Genomic DNA, 18,792 nt, shown 5'->3' on the forward strand with positions numbered 1-18,792 from the left:
CTCAAGAGTGGACCTTGACACCAATCTGTGTTATCTTCTTGGCCCTCAAATTTTGGGCCACTTCTTAGATTGTTGATTTTTTTGAATCATTTATAAAAGTACTAAATGCAAATAATTCATGGCATGAACAACAAAGAAAATAATTTCCACTCTGATACACATAATTGGAGCTTAAAGCTTCATCGACTTCTTAAGTACACAATAAGCTATTACAAGTATTAGTACTCATTTGGTCATCAAATATGTTCATCGACTCCTTGGGTACACAATAAGCTATTACATATGTAGGGATGTAAGTTCTCCTTTCATCTTCCATGTAGGACATAGCATTGGATTCTCATGTATTTACCATCATAGAACTAACCATCATGTAGGACATAACATTGGTCTCTTGTGTATTTACTTCATAGAACTAAACATCATACTTGCTAGTTAGGTAAAGGGACTATATTATTGTTGGTGAAAAATGAGTGGGTATGATGTAACCATTCCCACTCGTTTCACATTGTAACATTGTCCTAGTGTATCGCCCTTAATAGAGCACCATGAGCCTTTGCACTCCTTGAATGAGTCCTTTGATTATAATCATTTCATATTGCTAAATTGCCCTTGTGTATCACTCTTAATAGAGCACCATGAGCCTTTGCACTCCTTGAATGAGTCCTTTTTCTTTTGGCTTCATACATACAATTTTGAGTATCATGTTTGGAAAACCTATTTTAGATGTATCGAGTTATTTAAAGGTTGAACACCAGACATAATCATGCTAGAGCTACAACTTGGTCCATTTCTCTTGTTTATTTGTTCTAGTTGGTTGCTTATAGTTGCATCAAAGATACTAAATGTCTTTGTCCTTTGGCCATTTAGTATATGGGAGTCCTCTTTCCATTAACCTTGCTTTATATATATATATATATATATATATATATATATATATATATCATTTCGTCTACCTTGATAACTTTGTCAATACACTCATCAAAACTTCAAGCTTTTATTTGTGTCTTCCATACTCAAATCCAATCTTCTCTTAGTCATGCAATAAAGAACCATATCAAGGTTCACACTAAGTCATTGAATCTATGTGCCAATCAATGATTGTTTGGTTAGGCACATGGAAAAGGTCAAGCTAGATAGTTTTCTTTGAATTGATATGTGAAATAATCCATGAAGCATCAAGCAAGACTAGAGTATTTGTCATTTGTTAATGGTTTTGGCACTCTATCACCCATAATTGTATCCCCTTCTTTTTAACTAAGGATGTACAGTGAGCTATTTGATGCTTATAAAGGCATGGATCGATTTCCTACCTACTTTGCTCTCTTTTATAAACGTCTTTTTCAATGGTGTTTATGGTCTCATTTGGCATGTCAAGTATTTTTTTTAACCTTAGCAACACTTATTCTCAAGTTTTGGATCTTTGATGTAGGTTTACTTGATTGAGTTTCTATTTGAGCAGTTCAAAATATTGAGGCAAAGGGGCTTGCTAATTTATGTCTCATTTGAAGATGATCAATGGAGGGTTGAATCCTATATTGATGATGGCTTTAAGCAGTTGAACTCTCCCCAAAAAAAAAAAACTCATACAAAACCATACTCCACAAGGTTTGCTCTTAATTTGATGATAAGGTGGGTCAATCTAAGGTCAAGAAGATATGAAATGTTTAATATAGAGGGGAGGGGGTGTATGAAATGTGATGGATTATTCAACCAAAGAGTTCTTCTCTCTTATTTTGGAAAAGTCTAACAGATGCAGTGGATAGAGTTAAGCCGTTTTCTCATTAGATTTTTTACATTGATATCGAGTGTTTGGAGGCTGGCAGGCATCAAGTGGTCGTGCCGGAGTGGTTATCGGGCATGACTAGAAATCATGTGGGCTCTGCCCGCGCAGGTTCGAATCCTGCCGACCACGGTTTTACCAATTATTTCTTTTCGATATTTTGACACCGTCATATTTTGAAGTGTACAATTATCGGATAACTATTTCCATATTTATTCTTAGTATTTTGATAACATGTTGCAACACTCACTATTTTCAGATTATGACTACTACAATGGTGGTCTTTTACTTGTGACACAAGTCCGGCCTAGTGATGACGAGATGCGGAACTGGATTTGATCCATGCAGAAGTTGTCAAACACAAAGATGCATGATATGGCAAGATAGAGGAGGAGATCAACCACCTAGCTTCCCCACAACCCCAAGCATGTGGTATGTTGGTGGGGGGGGGGGGGCAGGGGGTGTGAGGGCACAGCTGAAGAAGCTCATGTTTACACAAGTCAATATTGCCTAGAGCAAGCATCATCCGACAGCATTCTACCCCCCAAAAAAAAAAATGTGCCTCAAACCCTAGGGTGTACATTAGTAAGAATACCCATCCCCCACTCTAGTACTGGTGTACATCGACTACCTATACTCCTAAGCCATGTATGGAGGCTAGTGCATCTCTTCCATCACTCTCTGTCTAAAAGGTCTCGCGATGCACAATCTTTTCTTAAAGAAAAGATAGCTATATGAACATCCACAAGATGCATACCTTCTTCTTTCCTTTCCGAATCATAATCTTGTCAGTTTCCCAATTATGTTTGAATTTTCCACTTCTGTCTTCCCAACAACATGTGCTCCTGAGATCTCGGTAATCTTCAAAAGTATAAATATAGCAATGAACATACATCCTCCCATTTCAATCTGCCTTCCTCTGATGATTCCAATTGGCCGAACCCTTCTTTGATCAGCCATCCTAATTTGGAATGGAGCAGGCAAATTTTTGTAATTTGTAGCTTCTTCGCCAGGCTATCTAATGTTATGTTGACTGCAGATCCTCCATCCAGTATGACCCGTGACACCGTCTCCCCTCTTATTTTTATAGTCACTTCAGGAATAGTTCTGTCACACTCGTGAATTGTTTCCTCATTTCTACATTCTGCAGCCGGATTCTCCATTTCTTGAATGGGCACTTACGTCAAATTTTCACTCAGCGGCAGATAACCTGGAGAAACTTTTGCCTGTAGTTGGGTACCAAATTGATCATTTCATCAAGTGTTATATTCAGCTTCATTTTTCTGAGATCCCCCCACAGGTCATATTCCTCCTTAGGGTTGCTATTCCTCACTTCCTGTCTTGGCATATTTTGGCCTATGTTCATCTTTCCTTCTTCCTTATTGGCTTCTCTCTTTCCTTTTCCTTACCTTCCCCTGTCAGCTCTTTTATCCATACTTTCTCCAGATTCTTTTCCAATTCCTTTTAGAATATGCTTTTACTGCTCTGGGCTATTGTAGGTTCCAGTTGGCACTCTTGCATCCCTTATTGAGTCATCTTCACACTGCCTAGCGGGTTTTTGCCTGCTGTAATGTCTTGTCTCAGGCTTGTCCTATCCAGATTAGTGTTAGCATGCTCATTCAGGAGAGGGATTTCAAGACTCTCACGCAGACACCAATCTCACATTATCAAATACTCAGGAAAGTTCCCCTTTTGCTCCTTACATCCATATGGGTACTACTCGTTTGCAAGAAACCATTACGAAGTTGTTACGGAACAAGAAGACCCGACTCATGACAAATCTGTTACTCAAGGGAGGAACCTTGGCGATGGCCAGATGGACTGATTGGCCGCCAACAACCATTATAATCATGGTCTTCCAAGATTAAAGGTTGAGGTATATGTGACCTACAATCCAACTTTTTTTACTCAAAAGATCTCCCAAGAATCCTAGTAGCTTTACTCTCGCTTCTTGAATCCTAGTGGCTTGACTTGCTTGATTACAAAGTTGATTGAATCTAGGCAAGAATTTCCCCACATCCACATCTAGAATATCGTAGAGTGCCCTTTGATTCAATCTAAGCCAGGGCTTTCCCCACCTCCATCTAGCCATGGTTTTCCCCACTTAAAGTGTCCTTTGAGATGGCATGGACTCCAAAGCCTCCATCAAGAATAGCTTTATAACTAAATGTTAGACTTACATTTAGGCTATTGTTCTCCCAAGTTGATTGAATCCCTTGCAACATGTTAAATTCCAAGTCTCTAGAATATTCAATAGATGCCCATTTTTTCTTCCAAATAGAACGCATCATAATCTATCTAATCCTAAGGATGGTTCCAATTCCTTGCATGACATTAAGTTCCAAGTCTCGAGAATATTCCATACATGGCCACTTTTTCTTACAAATAGAACACTTCATAATCTATATAATCCTTGAGCAAATTTAAATTCTTCAGAGACTGTTCCTTGCACCACTTCTGACGGAATGTTTATTGGCAAAGTAATTTTTCCTTTCTTTCACTCTTACCCTTACGATGCCATCTAAATTTTTGAATTTACACTACTATTCATTGAAAATTTCCTTTAGGAAATGAGGCAAATTCCAATTCTTAAAACTATTCCTTGCACCACTTCAGATGGAATGTGTATTGGCAAAGTAATCAAGGAAAGTAGTGTTGTTTTTCTCTTTCAATGTTACCCTTACAATGGCATCTAAATTTAGGCTCCTATACATTAAACAATCCTTTAAAAAATGAGGTGATGGACATCCCCTTCATGGACTCTTCCACCTTTAGTGTAAAGGGGGATAGCGTATGGAGACTGAGGAAATATTTGTTAAAAAGCTTAAAGTTGAATTCATGCCCTTTTTTGTGAGAATTTAATTCTATAACCATTTGTGTCTTTGTTAACCAAAATTTTTAGTAGATTTCACCTCTTTAGCCAATCAGAAGATGCTACCTCATGCCCCTTAAATGAGTTGTTCTTTACACCAAAATTGGAGCTTTGTGTTTTTAATCAACTTAGGCAATGAGTTCTGGGCCATCCACCATACCTGATTGGAGGTTAATTTGTTGCGCTTTCTCCTTCTCCACTGGCCCCTTGAGAAGATATTCCTTTGACTTTTATCTCTTCTATTCTCCAAGTGCAAGTTTGGGTGTTCTCCATGGCTAGAGTCAAAATTGGTGAAGGCTTCTTTTTCACGTAAACCTTTCTTAGCAATCTCAGTACTCTTTATTTGATGTTTTTCTCTTTCTTTTTTTATTTACCTTGTGAATTTTCCTTTCTATCCTATTCGTTGAATTTAGAGTCAACCATTTCTCTTTGACGGTTCACTTTTAAGAAAATCCCCATATCAAGTTTGTGTGGGGAGTAATAAGAAATAGGTTTGTATACATGATTTTTGTGGATACATGTACCATTTCTTGTATGTATATGCACCTTTTAAGATGAATTCTTGCCACTCCTAAATCAAATACATTGGTATCTACACTCAGATGATAATATATTTTATCGATGATGCCCCTGAGCTTGGGTTGTTCACTCTCCTACATGTTCTTTTGGTTTCCTTGTCTAAAGTTCTTACATTGTGGTGGTTAAATTGGGTGTTGAAGAAAGAGAACTTCCAAGTGGATACCCAATACCACACTCTCAAACAAGGGTTGGAATTGTTGGATCTTGTTGAAACAATTGGCTTACCCAAAGATGTTCCATTTTATTCTTTTGGATATAATAAGTTATGTATACACGAGGTAGCAATTGCCTTGCATTTAAGCCACTCATTGAAGTTCTCACTTAGATTCTAATCTCTTTATGAATTCTTATTTGAGACTTGTTGGCTTACCCAAAGATGTTCCATTTTATTCTTTTGGATATAATAAGTTATGTATACACGAGGTAGCAATTGCCTTACATTTAAGCCACTCATTGAAGTTCTCACTTAGATTCTAATCTCTTTATGAATTCTTATTTGAGACTTGTTATGAAGAGTTGTTGCCTTACATTTAAGCCACTCGTTGAAGTTCTCACTTAGCTTCTAATCTCTTTATGAATTTTTATTCGAGACCTATTATGAAACAACTCTTCAATCCTATCACTAAGGTTTCTCATTATCTTCGAACTTACTTATATTCAAACTTACTTGGAATGGGCTTGGAGTGCTTCTAACTATGCCAATGTACTCTCTTACTTTGTTCTTTTTTGACTCCATATCTTTGAGTTTCATAATTGATTACACCCAAATTTTTCCATAGTGGGGAGCACTAAATAAAATCATTCTTAAATTACTAGGGATCACTTTATATAAAAGCCTTCTTAGGTCATTAGGGAGCACTATATATAAAAGCCTTCTTAAGTTGAGGTGATTTCCTGAATCCTTCTTAAGTTAAGGCGATTCCTTTAATTATGAAGGTGAATCTTTATTAAATTTGTTTACGAGCTCAATTAAGCATAGCAAGAATGTTGTTGCCTTGAACGTATGTTAAGAATCCACAAAGAGATGGTGTTGGTTACCACCTTGAAAAAAAAAAGTGTTGCAAGAACTTTAGCATGTCCTTGAGCAATATATTTAATCAGGTATTTACATGCTAACGAGGTTGGCACTCGTATGTATTCTATGTGTATGTTCTTCCTCCTTATTATAGTACTCATTGGTTGGTATAATGATAGAGTTTGTCAGCCAAAATTTGTATTTCCAATTCCTTTCTCCCAACTTGCTAGCAAACCCTCTTCCTAGAACTTGCCAAACCCACTACTTAGAATCTTATTTTATGGCTACTATGTGTAATCTCACACTTATAATAGTCTCATGAATTCAACAAGATTCATTCCCTTAGCACTAAAGCACAATGTAGTTGATTGGAAAAGGAAATATGGACATGAAAAATTCATGAAGCCTCCCAGCTTAACTTCGCTTTTGCAAAACTTTACACCTATACAAAGACAAGGAAACCCACAATGCATATTTTGAAGGACTTGTAGAGAGTTAATTAAAAGAATGTGAAGAATCTGTATAGAAGATATTATCCTGTAATAATATATAGCAACTTTTGTTACATACAAAAGAGAAGATAAGTGTACGATACTTCGCACCTAGAATTTAGATAAATGTTATTACATACAAAAGAAAAGATAAGTGTAGAGTTAATGAAAATAATGTGAAGAATCAGTATAGAAGATATTACTTGTAATATAGAGCAACTTTTTTTACATACAAAAGAAAAGATAAGTGTAGGATACCTCACACCTAGCATGTGAATAAATTTTCTTGCATACAAAAGAAAATATACGTGCAAGGCATTTCACACCTAATCCTTCACTTAATAATCTATATACTTTAGTTAACCACCATTAAAACTATGCCTAAGAAACATGCTTGTGGTTCCTTATAGTAATTTGTACATGTCATACACCCTCTCTCCCTTCGTACAAACTTTAGATATACATGGTGGTCTCTCTAGAATTGTAACAGCTAGTACCATTCTTCCCCATGAGATTATGGAGAATGACACTAGTTGTATATGTCATACCCCTCTCTTTCTCTCCATACAAACTTATATGTATAGTGGTTTCTCAAGATAGGCCCTAGTGCCTCTCTCTATCAATGTTGTACTAATGACCATAGAGATTGCCATTCTCTATCAATGTTGTATAAAAGTAAAGAGTTGTGAAGAATAGAGGGTTTCATAAGGTCTAATGAGTATGGTAGCTCTGGTCATTAGGATGGCACTAGTGCAATTCTAATGACACCAAGAATAGATTTTATACAGTTTTAATGACCCTAGAGAACAATTCTTTTACCATTCTCCCCAAGGGTGTCATGAAGAATGGCCTAATATCCATTCTCCCCACTAGGGGGTATGATGAGTAGCATAGCTCTAAATGGAGTTATGAAAAATGGCTCTGGTGCCATTCTAACCAGAGGGGATGGCTCTAAATGGAGTTATGAAAAATGGCTCTAGTGCCATTCTAACCAGAGGGGATGGCTCTAGTGCTATTCTAGTCGTAGGACGGGAGTGGGGGTATGATGAGTAGAATACCTCTTTGAATGGAGTTATGAAGAATGGCTCTAGTACCATTCTAGCTAGAGGGGATGGCTAGAATGGCTCTAGTACCATTCTAGCCAGAGGGAATGGCTACAATGGCTCTAGTGCCATTCTAGCCGCCGTAGGTCAAGAATGGCTTTTATACAATTGTAATAACCCCAAGGATGGCTCTTTTGCATTACTAATGATCCTAGATAATGGCTCCAACTCTTAAAACCATTGGGGGAGAATGGCACTACTACCACTCTCACTCTTTAGTCTCCTTGGGGAGAATTACATCAATGCCATTCTTCATAACCCCATGTGGGTTATGGAGGTGGGTTGTGGAGAATGGCACATAAAGTAGTTTAAATAGGTATGCTAAGAGTAACATGTTGGGGTTTAGCTGTTGATATAATCTTCAACATAATTAGGTTTTGCTGTTTATGGAAGATATGGAATACCAAAAACTGTAGTCTTCCAGAAAGAAACCACTCTAGGGTTGTATGTGACAGAGTTGATGCACATCATATGGTATACCAAAGTGTTGGTAGTGGCACCTAATAGTCTATCACCTAACTTCACCATGTTGTAGGACAAATTTATTGTTCACCCACCCTTGGGTGTTGTGCCACCTCGAGCCTTTTGCCACCATGATTGATTTTGTGCCAACTTTGTTTGCCATAATGCTTGCACCATTATACATTATGAATCCTTTGGGGTGACTATTAATCACAGTAATTGTGGCCCATGACCTTGGAATGTCTTCCCATTATTGGAAGTGAACCCTTTGGAGCTCCTATGTTTCTAACACAAAAAGTCATGCATTAACACTAGTAGTTTTTGTGGCTTTCAGATATTTAAATTTATGATTCACCCACACTTGGGTGTTGTGCCACCTCAAGCCTTTTCCCACCATGACTGACTTTGTGTTTTCATTATGAATCCTTTGGGGTGGCTATTCAATACGGTAATTGTGGCCCACAACCTTGAAATCTCTTCCCATTAGTGAACCCTTTGGAGCTCCTCTGTTTCCAACACTAGTCATGCATTAACACTAGTAGTTTTTTGTGGCTTTTAGATATTTAAATTAGTTTCTTTATTCTTGTAATATTTAAATTAATTTGTTTGTAACTATAATATCTCGAATGAATCCCATCTAGGAACTCTCAAAACAAGATATTAGTTGGAAAGACAAATCAATCACCAAAAAAAATTACAAATTATTTTTTCATGATCATCATTCAAGGAATTTTTGCAAAAGAGGCTCTATTTTTTTAATTTCGCTTCAAAGACACTTTAAATAAAATTTTGGGCACGCTACAAATACAATACAAAAAATTTTGTGTGTTAATCAATTGGCATAGCTTTCCATCAACAAATACTTCTCATATAGTTTTTCTCAAAGGCAAGGCTGTTTCGTCATTTTCAAGCTCTTTTATATTTGTAAAAATCATAATTTTGTTAAAAACAATGATTTTTTTTACACAACTTTAACCATATGTAGCTGCATTTTAATTAAGAATACTCTAGTTTCATAAAATTTGGAGTTTATTTCTCTTTATTTTTCGAAATTTGTAGATCACCCTTAAGCTATTTTTTTAAACTAAAACCATTGTTGTCTCACATACAAGATTCTCTCTCTCTATCTCTCTCTCTCTCTCTCTCTCTCTCTCTCTCTCACACACACACACACACGCATTTAATCCTACTAGGATGATATTCTAGTGTGCCTAAATTTTAATGTGCATGTGCAAGCACACGTACACGCACGTGTAGCTATTTTATTTTACAAACACAACATAAAGGAAAAGAATATGCTAGTTGATGCATTCTCTCTCAATGTATCAATGAACTGAAAATACAACATTGCAAGAGATCAAAAAAAAACTCAGAAAAGTAATTATTTAAGTTGATGTGGTCTAAGGCTAGCATAGTTGAAGATAACGATCAACCTTGGCTAGTTTATTAAGAAGTTCAGAGTTCACAATGATTGAGCCTCATCTAATATATTATTACCACCACTAAGGAATTGAAAGTTTAAAATGATTGGGACGAATCTCTCACTTGCCATACGCCATGGTATCAATCCTATGGTTCTACTGCGGTATCATTGAATTCTTGTGAACTCAATATATGGTGGACGGTGCTTGAGCTAATACACTGTAATGCTGCAAATCAAGCAACCACATTTGCAAAATGACGTTTCTCTCCTTTGGAAAGGAGAGTAATCTTGCTAGGTCTACATTCAACACACCCCAGATGATACAGATTATAGAAAACAACACAAACAAAGGTGCATTCTATTTATTAAGAAGAATTTTAGAAGCCTCCACCCATTCTATATGCGTCAACTCAGACCATTCTAGCATTGTAAGTGTGAGCAGGGGTGAACATAGAATGGGAATGTGCCTCCACTGAGGGTTCAAAACCACCAATAGCATGTGATACACACCGCCAAAACCTAAACCTTTTAAAATTTTAAAGAACCACTACTTTGATATATAAAACAGGAACTGAGGCTTTGCAGTATCAGACTATTAACACTTCCATCACTAAGTTCCATAAAATCTCCTAGTTGATTACAAGTTCTCTCTTCTCAACTATACTAACAAAAGATCCCCTTCATATAAAATAATGGCACAACTGTAAAAGCCAAAGGGCATTGAAACACGAGATTATCCCATTCAAAAATCAACAAGACCGTGCGGCCTTGTCTCGAATCACGACATGCAGCCCACATAACCCACCTTGCATCTCAAATTGGCATGTACACAAATAAACGTACTTTCAACACCTGTTCAGTACATAAAGTCTATACCAAAGCCTCTAAAGCTGCCTCAAGAGCTTACCACTTTTCTGGCTCTTATAGAATCGAGAGCTTTTCTTCTCAATTCATTTTCCAACCTCGTCTGCTCAACCTCCATGTCATCCTCTTCAACCTTGTGGCCTTCTTCAGCACTGTCAAAACCATCAGATCTCATCATGCGATTATCAAGGTCTGGAGGAGGAGTTACAGATGTGATCCCCTTGGATGAAGCCTTACTAGCACGTTTTTCCTCCTTCCTTCTGTGCCTCTCCTCCCTCTTTCTTCTCTTTTCCTCTTTGCGCAGCCTTCTCTCCTCCTTCCTGCGTTTCTTTGCTGCTTTTCTATCATCTACATTCACAGGCGAAGCAATACCATGATCCTCGTCACCATCACTTATACTCCTGTTCTCTGCAGGGCTTCTCTGGTGATCATCATCAGAAGATTTCGATGCTGAGTGAACTGGTTCCTCCACCTTCCTTGTCTGTCTGATCACAGCAGAAGAACCTCCAGCATTGGCATCAAAACCACTAGGTCTCTTAGGAGCAGCAGCTTGGATACCCTCAGCCAACATGGAGCTCTCTCTTGATGGGGACCTTGTTCTCTTTCTGGGCCTATTGGTGGGAGGCACACTGCAAATAACCGCAGAAAAAAACTTCTCAATGGCATGATTCTTCACACAAACTCAGTCAATAGTGTAACAATAATATGCAGATCACGTTGGGAATCTTGCGAGCAATCCAAGACCTCACAAAATCTCGGTATTAAATCAAAAAAAACAGAAGCTCACCTTTCAATAGTCCTCTGATTCCTTTGCTCAAACCTCGCATAGCTGTCCATTCTTTCCCTGATCACACTTCTGCCTCTTGAAGGACTTCTACTTCGACTGCGAAGCACCATCAGGCGTTGTGACAGAAGAAATTAATCTCTAAATGTAACTAAGATAACAGTAAGTGAGACTGTACTAACCTCTTTTCATTAGGAGGGGAAGCCTCAGAGAAACTGGGAGATCTTCGCTGCATTGGCGGAGAAGAGGATGGAGATGGTGTTCTATGTTGCAAGGGAAGTGCTCGATGTGTCCCCCGGGAAGGAGACTGAACTGATTTCCCTGACTTCTGCAAAACAGATGCAGGGTGGTTTGTTGGATGCACTGCCGGAGGTGAGGAACGTACAGAGTGGCGTTGAAAAGAAGAGGGAGGCTTGCGTTGTGAGGGAGACAAAGAACCTTTTGACAACCGTCCTCGAGGAGGGGGAGAAGGTATCTTGGGTTGAGGAGACGCAAGAGAAGGATTACGGCGACGAGGAGATAAAGAGCGTACTGACTGACGAGGAGGAGATAAAGACGGGGGAGATTTGGACTGAGCTTCAGGAGACACCGACCGAGTTGGAGGTCGTTGAGGAGATGGGGAACCACGTCGAGGTGATTGTGGAGGTGGGCGTCGTCGGGGGGATGGATCAGCATAACGTTGAGGCGAAGCAGCAGCCTGACGGCGTCGAGAGGGTGGGGAAGCCAGAGGATGGCGACGGGGGGGTGAGCGAACATACCTCGGGGACCTTCGTCGATATCTAGGAGGAGATCGAGCTGGAGACTTCCTTCTGCGAGGAGAGGACCGAGAAAACACAGGTGAGCGCCGCCTCCTTGGGGAACGAGGAATAGGAGACCGACCACGAGGAGAATGAGACAATGCGGGTGTACGCCGCCTCCTTGGGGAACGAGGAGCAACAATAGGAGACCGTCCACGAGGAGACCGAGAATATGCTGGTGAGCGGCGGCGCCTCCTTGGGGAACGAGCATTATTAGGTGACCGCGCATGCCTTGGAGGAGACCTAGACCGCCGATGCTGAACAAAATTAGGTGATCGGCCACGCCTTGGAGGAGACCTGGACCAGCGCAACCGCCGCGGTGGCGAACGCGAGATGCTCCGAGACACACGTCGTCTGCTGCCAGGGCGAGGAGACCTACAAAAGAGACCAGGAATAACTTAAACAAACATTTGACTTACAATATTCTATCGATTTATGGACTAGACATATGGCACTTGCAAAATAAAACTAAACATTTTCCAAAAAGCATCAGAAGGATCCAAACATAGATGAAATCCATGTTTTTACATCTACAATTGAGGCAAACATGCACTCGTCTCCAAAATGTTTAAACCTGTTCCAAAATAAAACAACATCAAATGCAGCTACGGCAAACCCACTAAGAGCCATACTATCTTAATAGACGACCACGACCATGTAAAATGGTTTAAGTTTTGGAGGCACAATCAAGCACAAGTTTCCAAACAATCAAACAAGTTCTACAAGGAAAAATAATCATTTGCAGTATGTGTGCATCAAACATATCACCCCATTTGCCTTACTTAGACTCAAGGAGTCCAACTATGAAAATCTTTCTAAAAAGTGTTCATCTCCTCGTATGGTTCCTACACTATGAAAGAAGATTAATCAAGCTCTTGATCACTAAGTATGCTACAGTATACAAAGACCCCATTTACACACACAAAAATCTACCTCAATGCTAAATATCAAAAGGGAAATACTTCACTTCTCCAGACATGGCACAACAAATCATGAACCCATACATAATACATTAAGCTTGTAAATTTCCCAGCAGTCATAATGATTTAAAACTGAGCCAATGATATAGGTGATATCCAACAAATTCTACACGCTGAAGGAACTTGGCTCCATGCAAAGCTTAAACTACATGTAGAAAACCATATTACTGGCACGGTTTCAAGAAATTAGTCCAGAAACGTAAAGGGCCTCAGATAGATGCACCTCAGTGAGACATACCTTGAGACACTCTTAGAAGAAGGATGTGAGCCGCTTCTAGTCCTTGAACGTGAAGGCCTAGAATCAATTGTTCTGAAAAAGATACAAAACAGCTCCATCAGGCAAACAGCTGAAGATTGTACCACTCGATGAGCAGACAACCATTAATCGAAACACAAAGAGAAGACAACAACACTCAAAGTAGCGACAGCAATAGTCATCAGAAAGATCCATATAGCGAATGTATTGAGTTCCGAATTGTCTGCTCTCACATCTACTGTGCGCAACTTAAGCATATCTTTGTTGTGGTATGTAAAACTACAGAGCATCTCTGGAATCGACAAAGTCAGCAAGCAACACTTCATCACTGTGTCAAAAAATATCATAGAAAGCTACCATGCATATTGACACTCTTAACAAGCTCCCATTACACACACGTCAACCTATACCTGTATGACGTTGCATCAAAAATGGAAAGTAAAGAAATATAGGGGAGAAGATAAGGCCAATGGCAAGGGGTTGTGCCTTGAAAAAGGTAGTCACTTTGGCTTCTGGCACTAGTTAATTCCTGCGTGGCCACAAACATATGGTTACTCCTACAAGCTTCTGCAAAAAGCCTTAGATTATAACTTTTAAAAGCATATCCAGACATGCTGTGCATTTGGTGTTACCTAAACTCACACCTACAAAAGAATGTAAAAAATCAGTAGAAAGGCAATGCACTTGCGTGTAAACGTGGCCCCTCCCAAATAGGAATGCATGGAAAAGGTATCAACAAGGAGCAAAAAGGGGTGCAAAGGCCAACTGCAGCCTGAATGAATTAGCAAAAAACCTGCCGACAGTGGGAAATGCAAATCAAAAACCAGTTCATCATAGAAGAAGACACGGAAAGAACCAAGCCGCTTGAAACCAAAGGAACTCACAACGGGCAATCATGAAACCATGTCACTCAACAGCAGCATACTACTTGATACCTTTGCAGCTTTGCAATCCATAAAACATTCCATTTACGGTTACAAACTATCCTTGACTATAATAGCACTCATAACCTGTCATCTAACTGGAAGGAGGCCAGATGTACTAATATAGTATGCCTCTTTCTTGATGCCTAGCCCCATCTTCTACCATACTTTACTCCCATTCTCTTACCATACTCTCTTAGTCTCTATGCAAAGCCAAGACAATCAGCTGCTGCACTTTTGAATGATCAGCAGAAAGCTCTGTCAACAGCACTCTGTCAATGGCATTGGGCATGTATGCATAGTCATCGCACTGGACTTTTGACCTCAACAAGCATATCAGTCAGTGAATCACTCACAAGCCTTGTTGGTATAATTGAAAACTTTACAATGTGTTCCTGTAAGCATATCAATCAGTGCATAGGGCATGTATGCATGGTCATCGCCACCTCACCAAGCGTATCAGTCAGTGAATCACTCACACGCCTTGTTGGTATAATTGAAAACTCTACAATATTGTTCCTGTAAGCATATCAGTCAGTGAATCACTCACAAGCTTATCAGAAAACAAGGCTCAACTAGGAGTGATCACGCACTTCATTAAGTGCTCTATTGTTTTAGCTTTGACCCCAACAGCTGAAGTTCATCCTGCGCCCACAGTATGAACCCGCAGTCTATAGCTACAATGGTCCAGTCATGCTTGCCACTGCTGACAATACTACCATCTAATACCAGTTTAATACACTAGTAATACCATGTTGTTTGAACATAGAGACCTTAGATAAATAGGCCCAAGAGCCCCCTCCAAATACAACATGCTCCTCTACAGAAAGACAAACTCATTCCGCACAAAAACAAATCTTTTCAAAGTACATAAATAGGCCAAAGAGCCCCCTCCAAATACAACATGCTCCTCTACAGAAAGACAAACTCCTTCCACACAAAAACAAATCCTCTTTTTCAAAGTACTTAAATTTCACTCGAGCGGTTATCTTGATAACTCTTTGCTCTTTTTAAAGTTCTGTTGTATCATAATAGCCCTATCCAAACCAGATAACTCTCAAACATCAACTTTGTGCCATTATGGATCTCCATGTAACGTCTAACAATCAGCTCCTATGACACAGCTCCTCTGACAGAACCAAGAATGGCAACTTACCAGTCACCTAATCAGAACACCTATGCTTCCAGATAGTTTGCACAGCTATTTTTTAATGACTCACCCATTTCCTGCATGACCACGAGTGCCATCAGGTGACCTTTCTCCCCTGGTGGGTGAGCTGCTAAGTCTAGACTTGGTAGCTGCAGGGCCAGCAATGTTTTCCGTCTCCACAGATACATCCTGTTACAAGAGATAGGAGACCGTAAGGCACAATACACAGCAAAAGCAAAGCAAAGCCATGACACAAAACACTCTAAATAAGCCATACCTGTTTCTTGGCCTGATCTTGCTCTGCATCTTTCTTCTCCTCTTCTTTCCTTCGAACCTCGGATATAACACGTTGCTCTTCAGCCTGTAAAGAATTCTTTCAGCCTATGAACCCTTGAACCTTAAACAAAACCAGACAGCTTTTAGCAAATTACTAGTTGATATGCAGCAATAACAAAGAAGAGCCTTTCTCTTTTCTCTTTGTTCCTTTTAATAATCTCGCTCTTTTTCTTCATGTTCCATTAGGCAAACTGAAAAATCCACCTTTTTCTTCCTTGCTTCCTCTGCCTTCTCATCCAAAAATTGTTGAGGAATCCCGCTGATGTTATTCTGTGCACTTGTCAATAGCCCCCAGAGTTCCCTCATGAACTTTCCAGTATTCTTCTCCATAAACCCAGTAAGCTGTATCTGGATTTGTTTCCCATCAACACTCTGCAAGAAGAAAAGGTAAAATAAGCAGACTACATCCATAGTACAGCATCACACAACCCTACAATGTGCTGCTCCACAAAATAGGCAAGATCCATCAATGTGCCAATAAGGCCTTCCCTTCCTACAGCGCTGGCATAGCTTAGACCCCAATGACATTACTAGTAATTTACAGTGGCATTCAGTTACCTACTACATCAACATCACAAAACCATAGGCACCAAGCACTTAAATAGCAAGAGTGTGGTGTACATAGTATCTTGATCTACAATTTTCAAAAATTGTTGTGGCCCTAAGAAGCTTATTGCAGTTTCTCACAAGAAAAAGCCCTTAAAATTTACCTTCCCCTCCAGCAAGCCGTAAATGAAATTGATGAGAACCTCATCCTCGAAACCAAGAAACTGTGTGACCCTAGTGGCAATCCAAGGGCGCATGACATCCATCTTGATTTTGTTCATGTCCACCTGCCAGCAAAGGGCGCTTAAAAACCCTAAAAATAGCAGAGGACGCAAGAAAAGAAACCCAACCTGCAAGGGTTTCCTCTACTCACCAGCTGATCGAGCTCAGGAGCAAACTTCTGCGTCTTGAGAAGCTTGGCCGTTTTATTGGAAAACCTAGTATCCTGATCGGCCGATGTGCCCTGCAATAAATGAGCAGAAAACACGATGTAAGCAGCACAAGGTATGACAGCAAAAAAGGGGGCAAAATCAGGCGTTCTACGACACCGAAATGGCAGACATCAACGCCGTAACGGCAGCGTGCAAGGGCAGAAAGCTTTTCGCGGCCGCAAACAAGCGATTTCCGGCAGGAAGCAGGCTACTCCAGTTTAAAAAAAAAATGAAGGCGTTTTTCAACAAAAACAGACGTCTCCCGTTCAATGTTCCGGGTGAAAAGGGACAAGGAAGCGATTTCCGGCAAAACCAGATGATGCAGAAGGGAAAAACCTACCCGGAAGAAACCGCCCGACATCGCTGCAGCCTCCGCAGCGTGCTTCCTGCTGGATCAACCACAGAGACGCTCGCCTGTGTCGATGGTGATGACTCTGTCGAAAGGGCTCGCTAGGTTTCTTTCTTTGCCTTCCTTCACTTAGATTTATCCTGTATCGCTTTTTATTTTCATTAATTTTTAATGCTCACGTTCAACTTAATTACGCTTCACAATTTTTTGTCCAATGAAAACAAGGCACATTTTGTGTATAAAATTGTACTTTGTATGTTTATAAGGAGGTGTTGAGAGCCTCACAAATCATTGAGTGAACATATATATTTTATTATATGGGGTGTTTTGCTTGATTGAGTATAAGGACTTGTGTTTGAGGTACTGAGACTAATCATCCTCTGCATATCTATATTTTATATATTTATATGGAAGTGTGAATGTAGCGAGACTCACAAATCCAAGGTCCAAGCTTCTTTTCTCGATGAGGTCATCGCCCCATCTAAGTATCTCTAAGAGAAGATTTTGACACTTTCACAAGGTTGCTGGTTATGCTATAAAAACTCCAGTAGACTCCATACCTAGAGGTTGTTGATTATGCTGCAAAAAACTCTACTAGACTCCCCATAGTACCTAGAGGTTGTTACACCCCTTGCATGACCATGCCTTGATCCCCTTGCATATACACACAGCTTCCATGCAACAAAATATATTGGCGAACTCACCATGTAACCATAAATCCACTACTCTGAAACCCCCCTCAAACCCCCCTCCAAGCATGAGAGCGTGGCCACATGATTAGTGGATCAAACCACCACTACACGCATCCCATACCACATGCAGTACTTGTCTAAAAAGCTCAACAATCTATGACCTCCCTCATGAGCTAATTTAAATAGGGAACCATGTTACACTCCCATGCCATAGAGTAACATAATACCCTATGCCAAGGATGTAACATACATTGAAAAAGTGATCTTGTAATCTTGCATAGATGAAGTGGGAGCATAACATGACTCTTGGTGTCCACATGTGAAAATCGGAAGGGCCTCATTTCAAAGCATATGTATGTGGTTTGTGATCAAAGGTATTTGGTCCAAGATGAAAATCAAAGGGTAAAAATCCAAGTCGATAGTCATTTGGAGGTGGAGACGAACAATGAGAATTGGATAAAATTCTAGAGGTGATTAGGAGAGAAGCACATAGATGTTCTTGTATCTTTGCCTATTTAAGGGCACCATTCTAATGGAGGAAATTGTCGTGTGTCAACCAAAAAAAAATTCCTTGCTTAGGTTGGTCATTATATTTACTGTTAATCATGGAGATCTTTAGTCCTCTCTAGCTCTTCTCCCATTCAAAAAAAATCTTTGATTATTATGAGATTATCCCTTGCTTAGGTTGGTCATTATATTTAGCGTTAATCATGGACTCGTACTAATCTTTGGTCCTCTCTCGCTCTTCTCCCCTTAAGAACTTGACTCCATAGAAACAAAGCCCATAAATACTCATTACAGATATATTTTCAAGGCTTGCTCGAGGAGTGATTACCATATTTGAGTCTCTACCCTTTGCATTGATCAATTCTAACAATCCATGCAAAGTGTATGAGGTCAAAATAGTCTTACCGAGGGAGTCATTACCATATTTGAGTATCTGCCCTTTACATTGATTA

At 39.6% G+C, this 18,792-nt stretch overlaps 1 protein-coding gene and 1 non-coding gene across 2 annotated transcripts; one reads left to right on the forward strand and one right to left on the reverse strand.

The window, feature by feature from the left end:
• The first annotated feature begins 1,830 nt into the window (after nucleotides 1-1,830).
• Nucleotides 1,831-1,912, forward strand: TRNAS-AGA (transfer RNA serine (anticodon AGA)). The gene has a single exon. It is a non-coding gene; the product is annotated as a tRNA-Ser (tRNA).
• An 8,477-nt stretch (nucleotides 1,913-10,389) lies between these two features.
• On the reverse strand, nucleotides 10,390-17,301 carry LOC147611431 (splicing factor PWI domain-containing protein). The gene is made up of 10 exons (XM_086784530.1): nucleotides 17,133-17,301; nucleotides 16,735-16,824; nucleotides 16,526-16,648; nucleotides 16,020-16,187; nucleotides 15,757-15,840; nucleotides 15,550-15,668; nucleotides 13,389-13,460; nucleotides 11,556-12,545; nucleotides 11,377-11,472; nucleotides 10,390-11,218 (listed from the first exon to the last, which is right to left on the reverse strand). The coding sequence occupies exons 1-10, from the start codon at nucleotides 17,151-17,153 to the stop codon at nucleotides 10,621-10,623; spliced, it is 2,361 nt and encodes a 786-aa protein (XP_086640656.1). The 5' UTR covers nucleotides 17,154-17,301; the 3' UTR covers nucleotides 10,390-10,620.
• Between the last annotated feature and the right edge of the window lie 1,491 nt (nucleotides 17,302-18,792).

Source organism: Cibotium barometz, chromosome 47, assembly GCF_041138505.1.
Source record: "Cibotium barometz isolate CiBa-2024 chromosome 47, ASM4113850v1, whole genome shotgun sequence".
Classification (NCBI taxonomy): domain Eukaryota; kingdom Viridiplantae; phylum Streptophyta; class Polypodiopsida; order Cyatheales; family Cibotiaceae; genus Cibotium; species Cibotium barometz.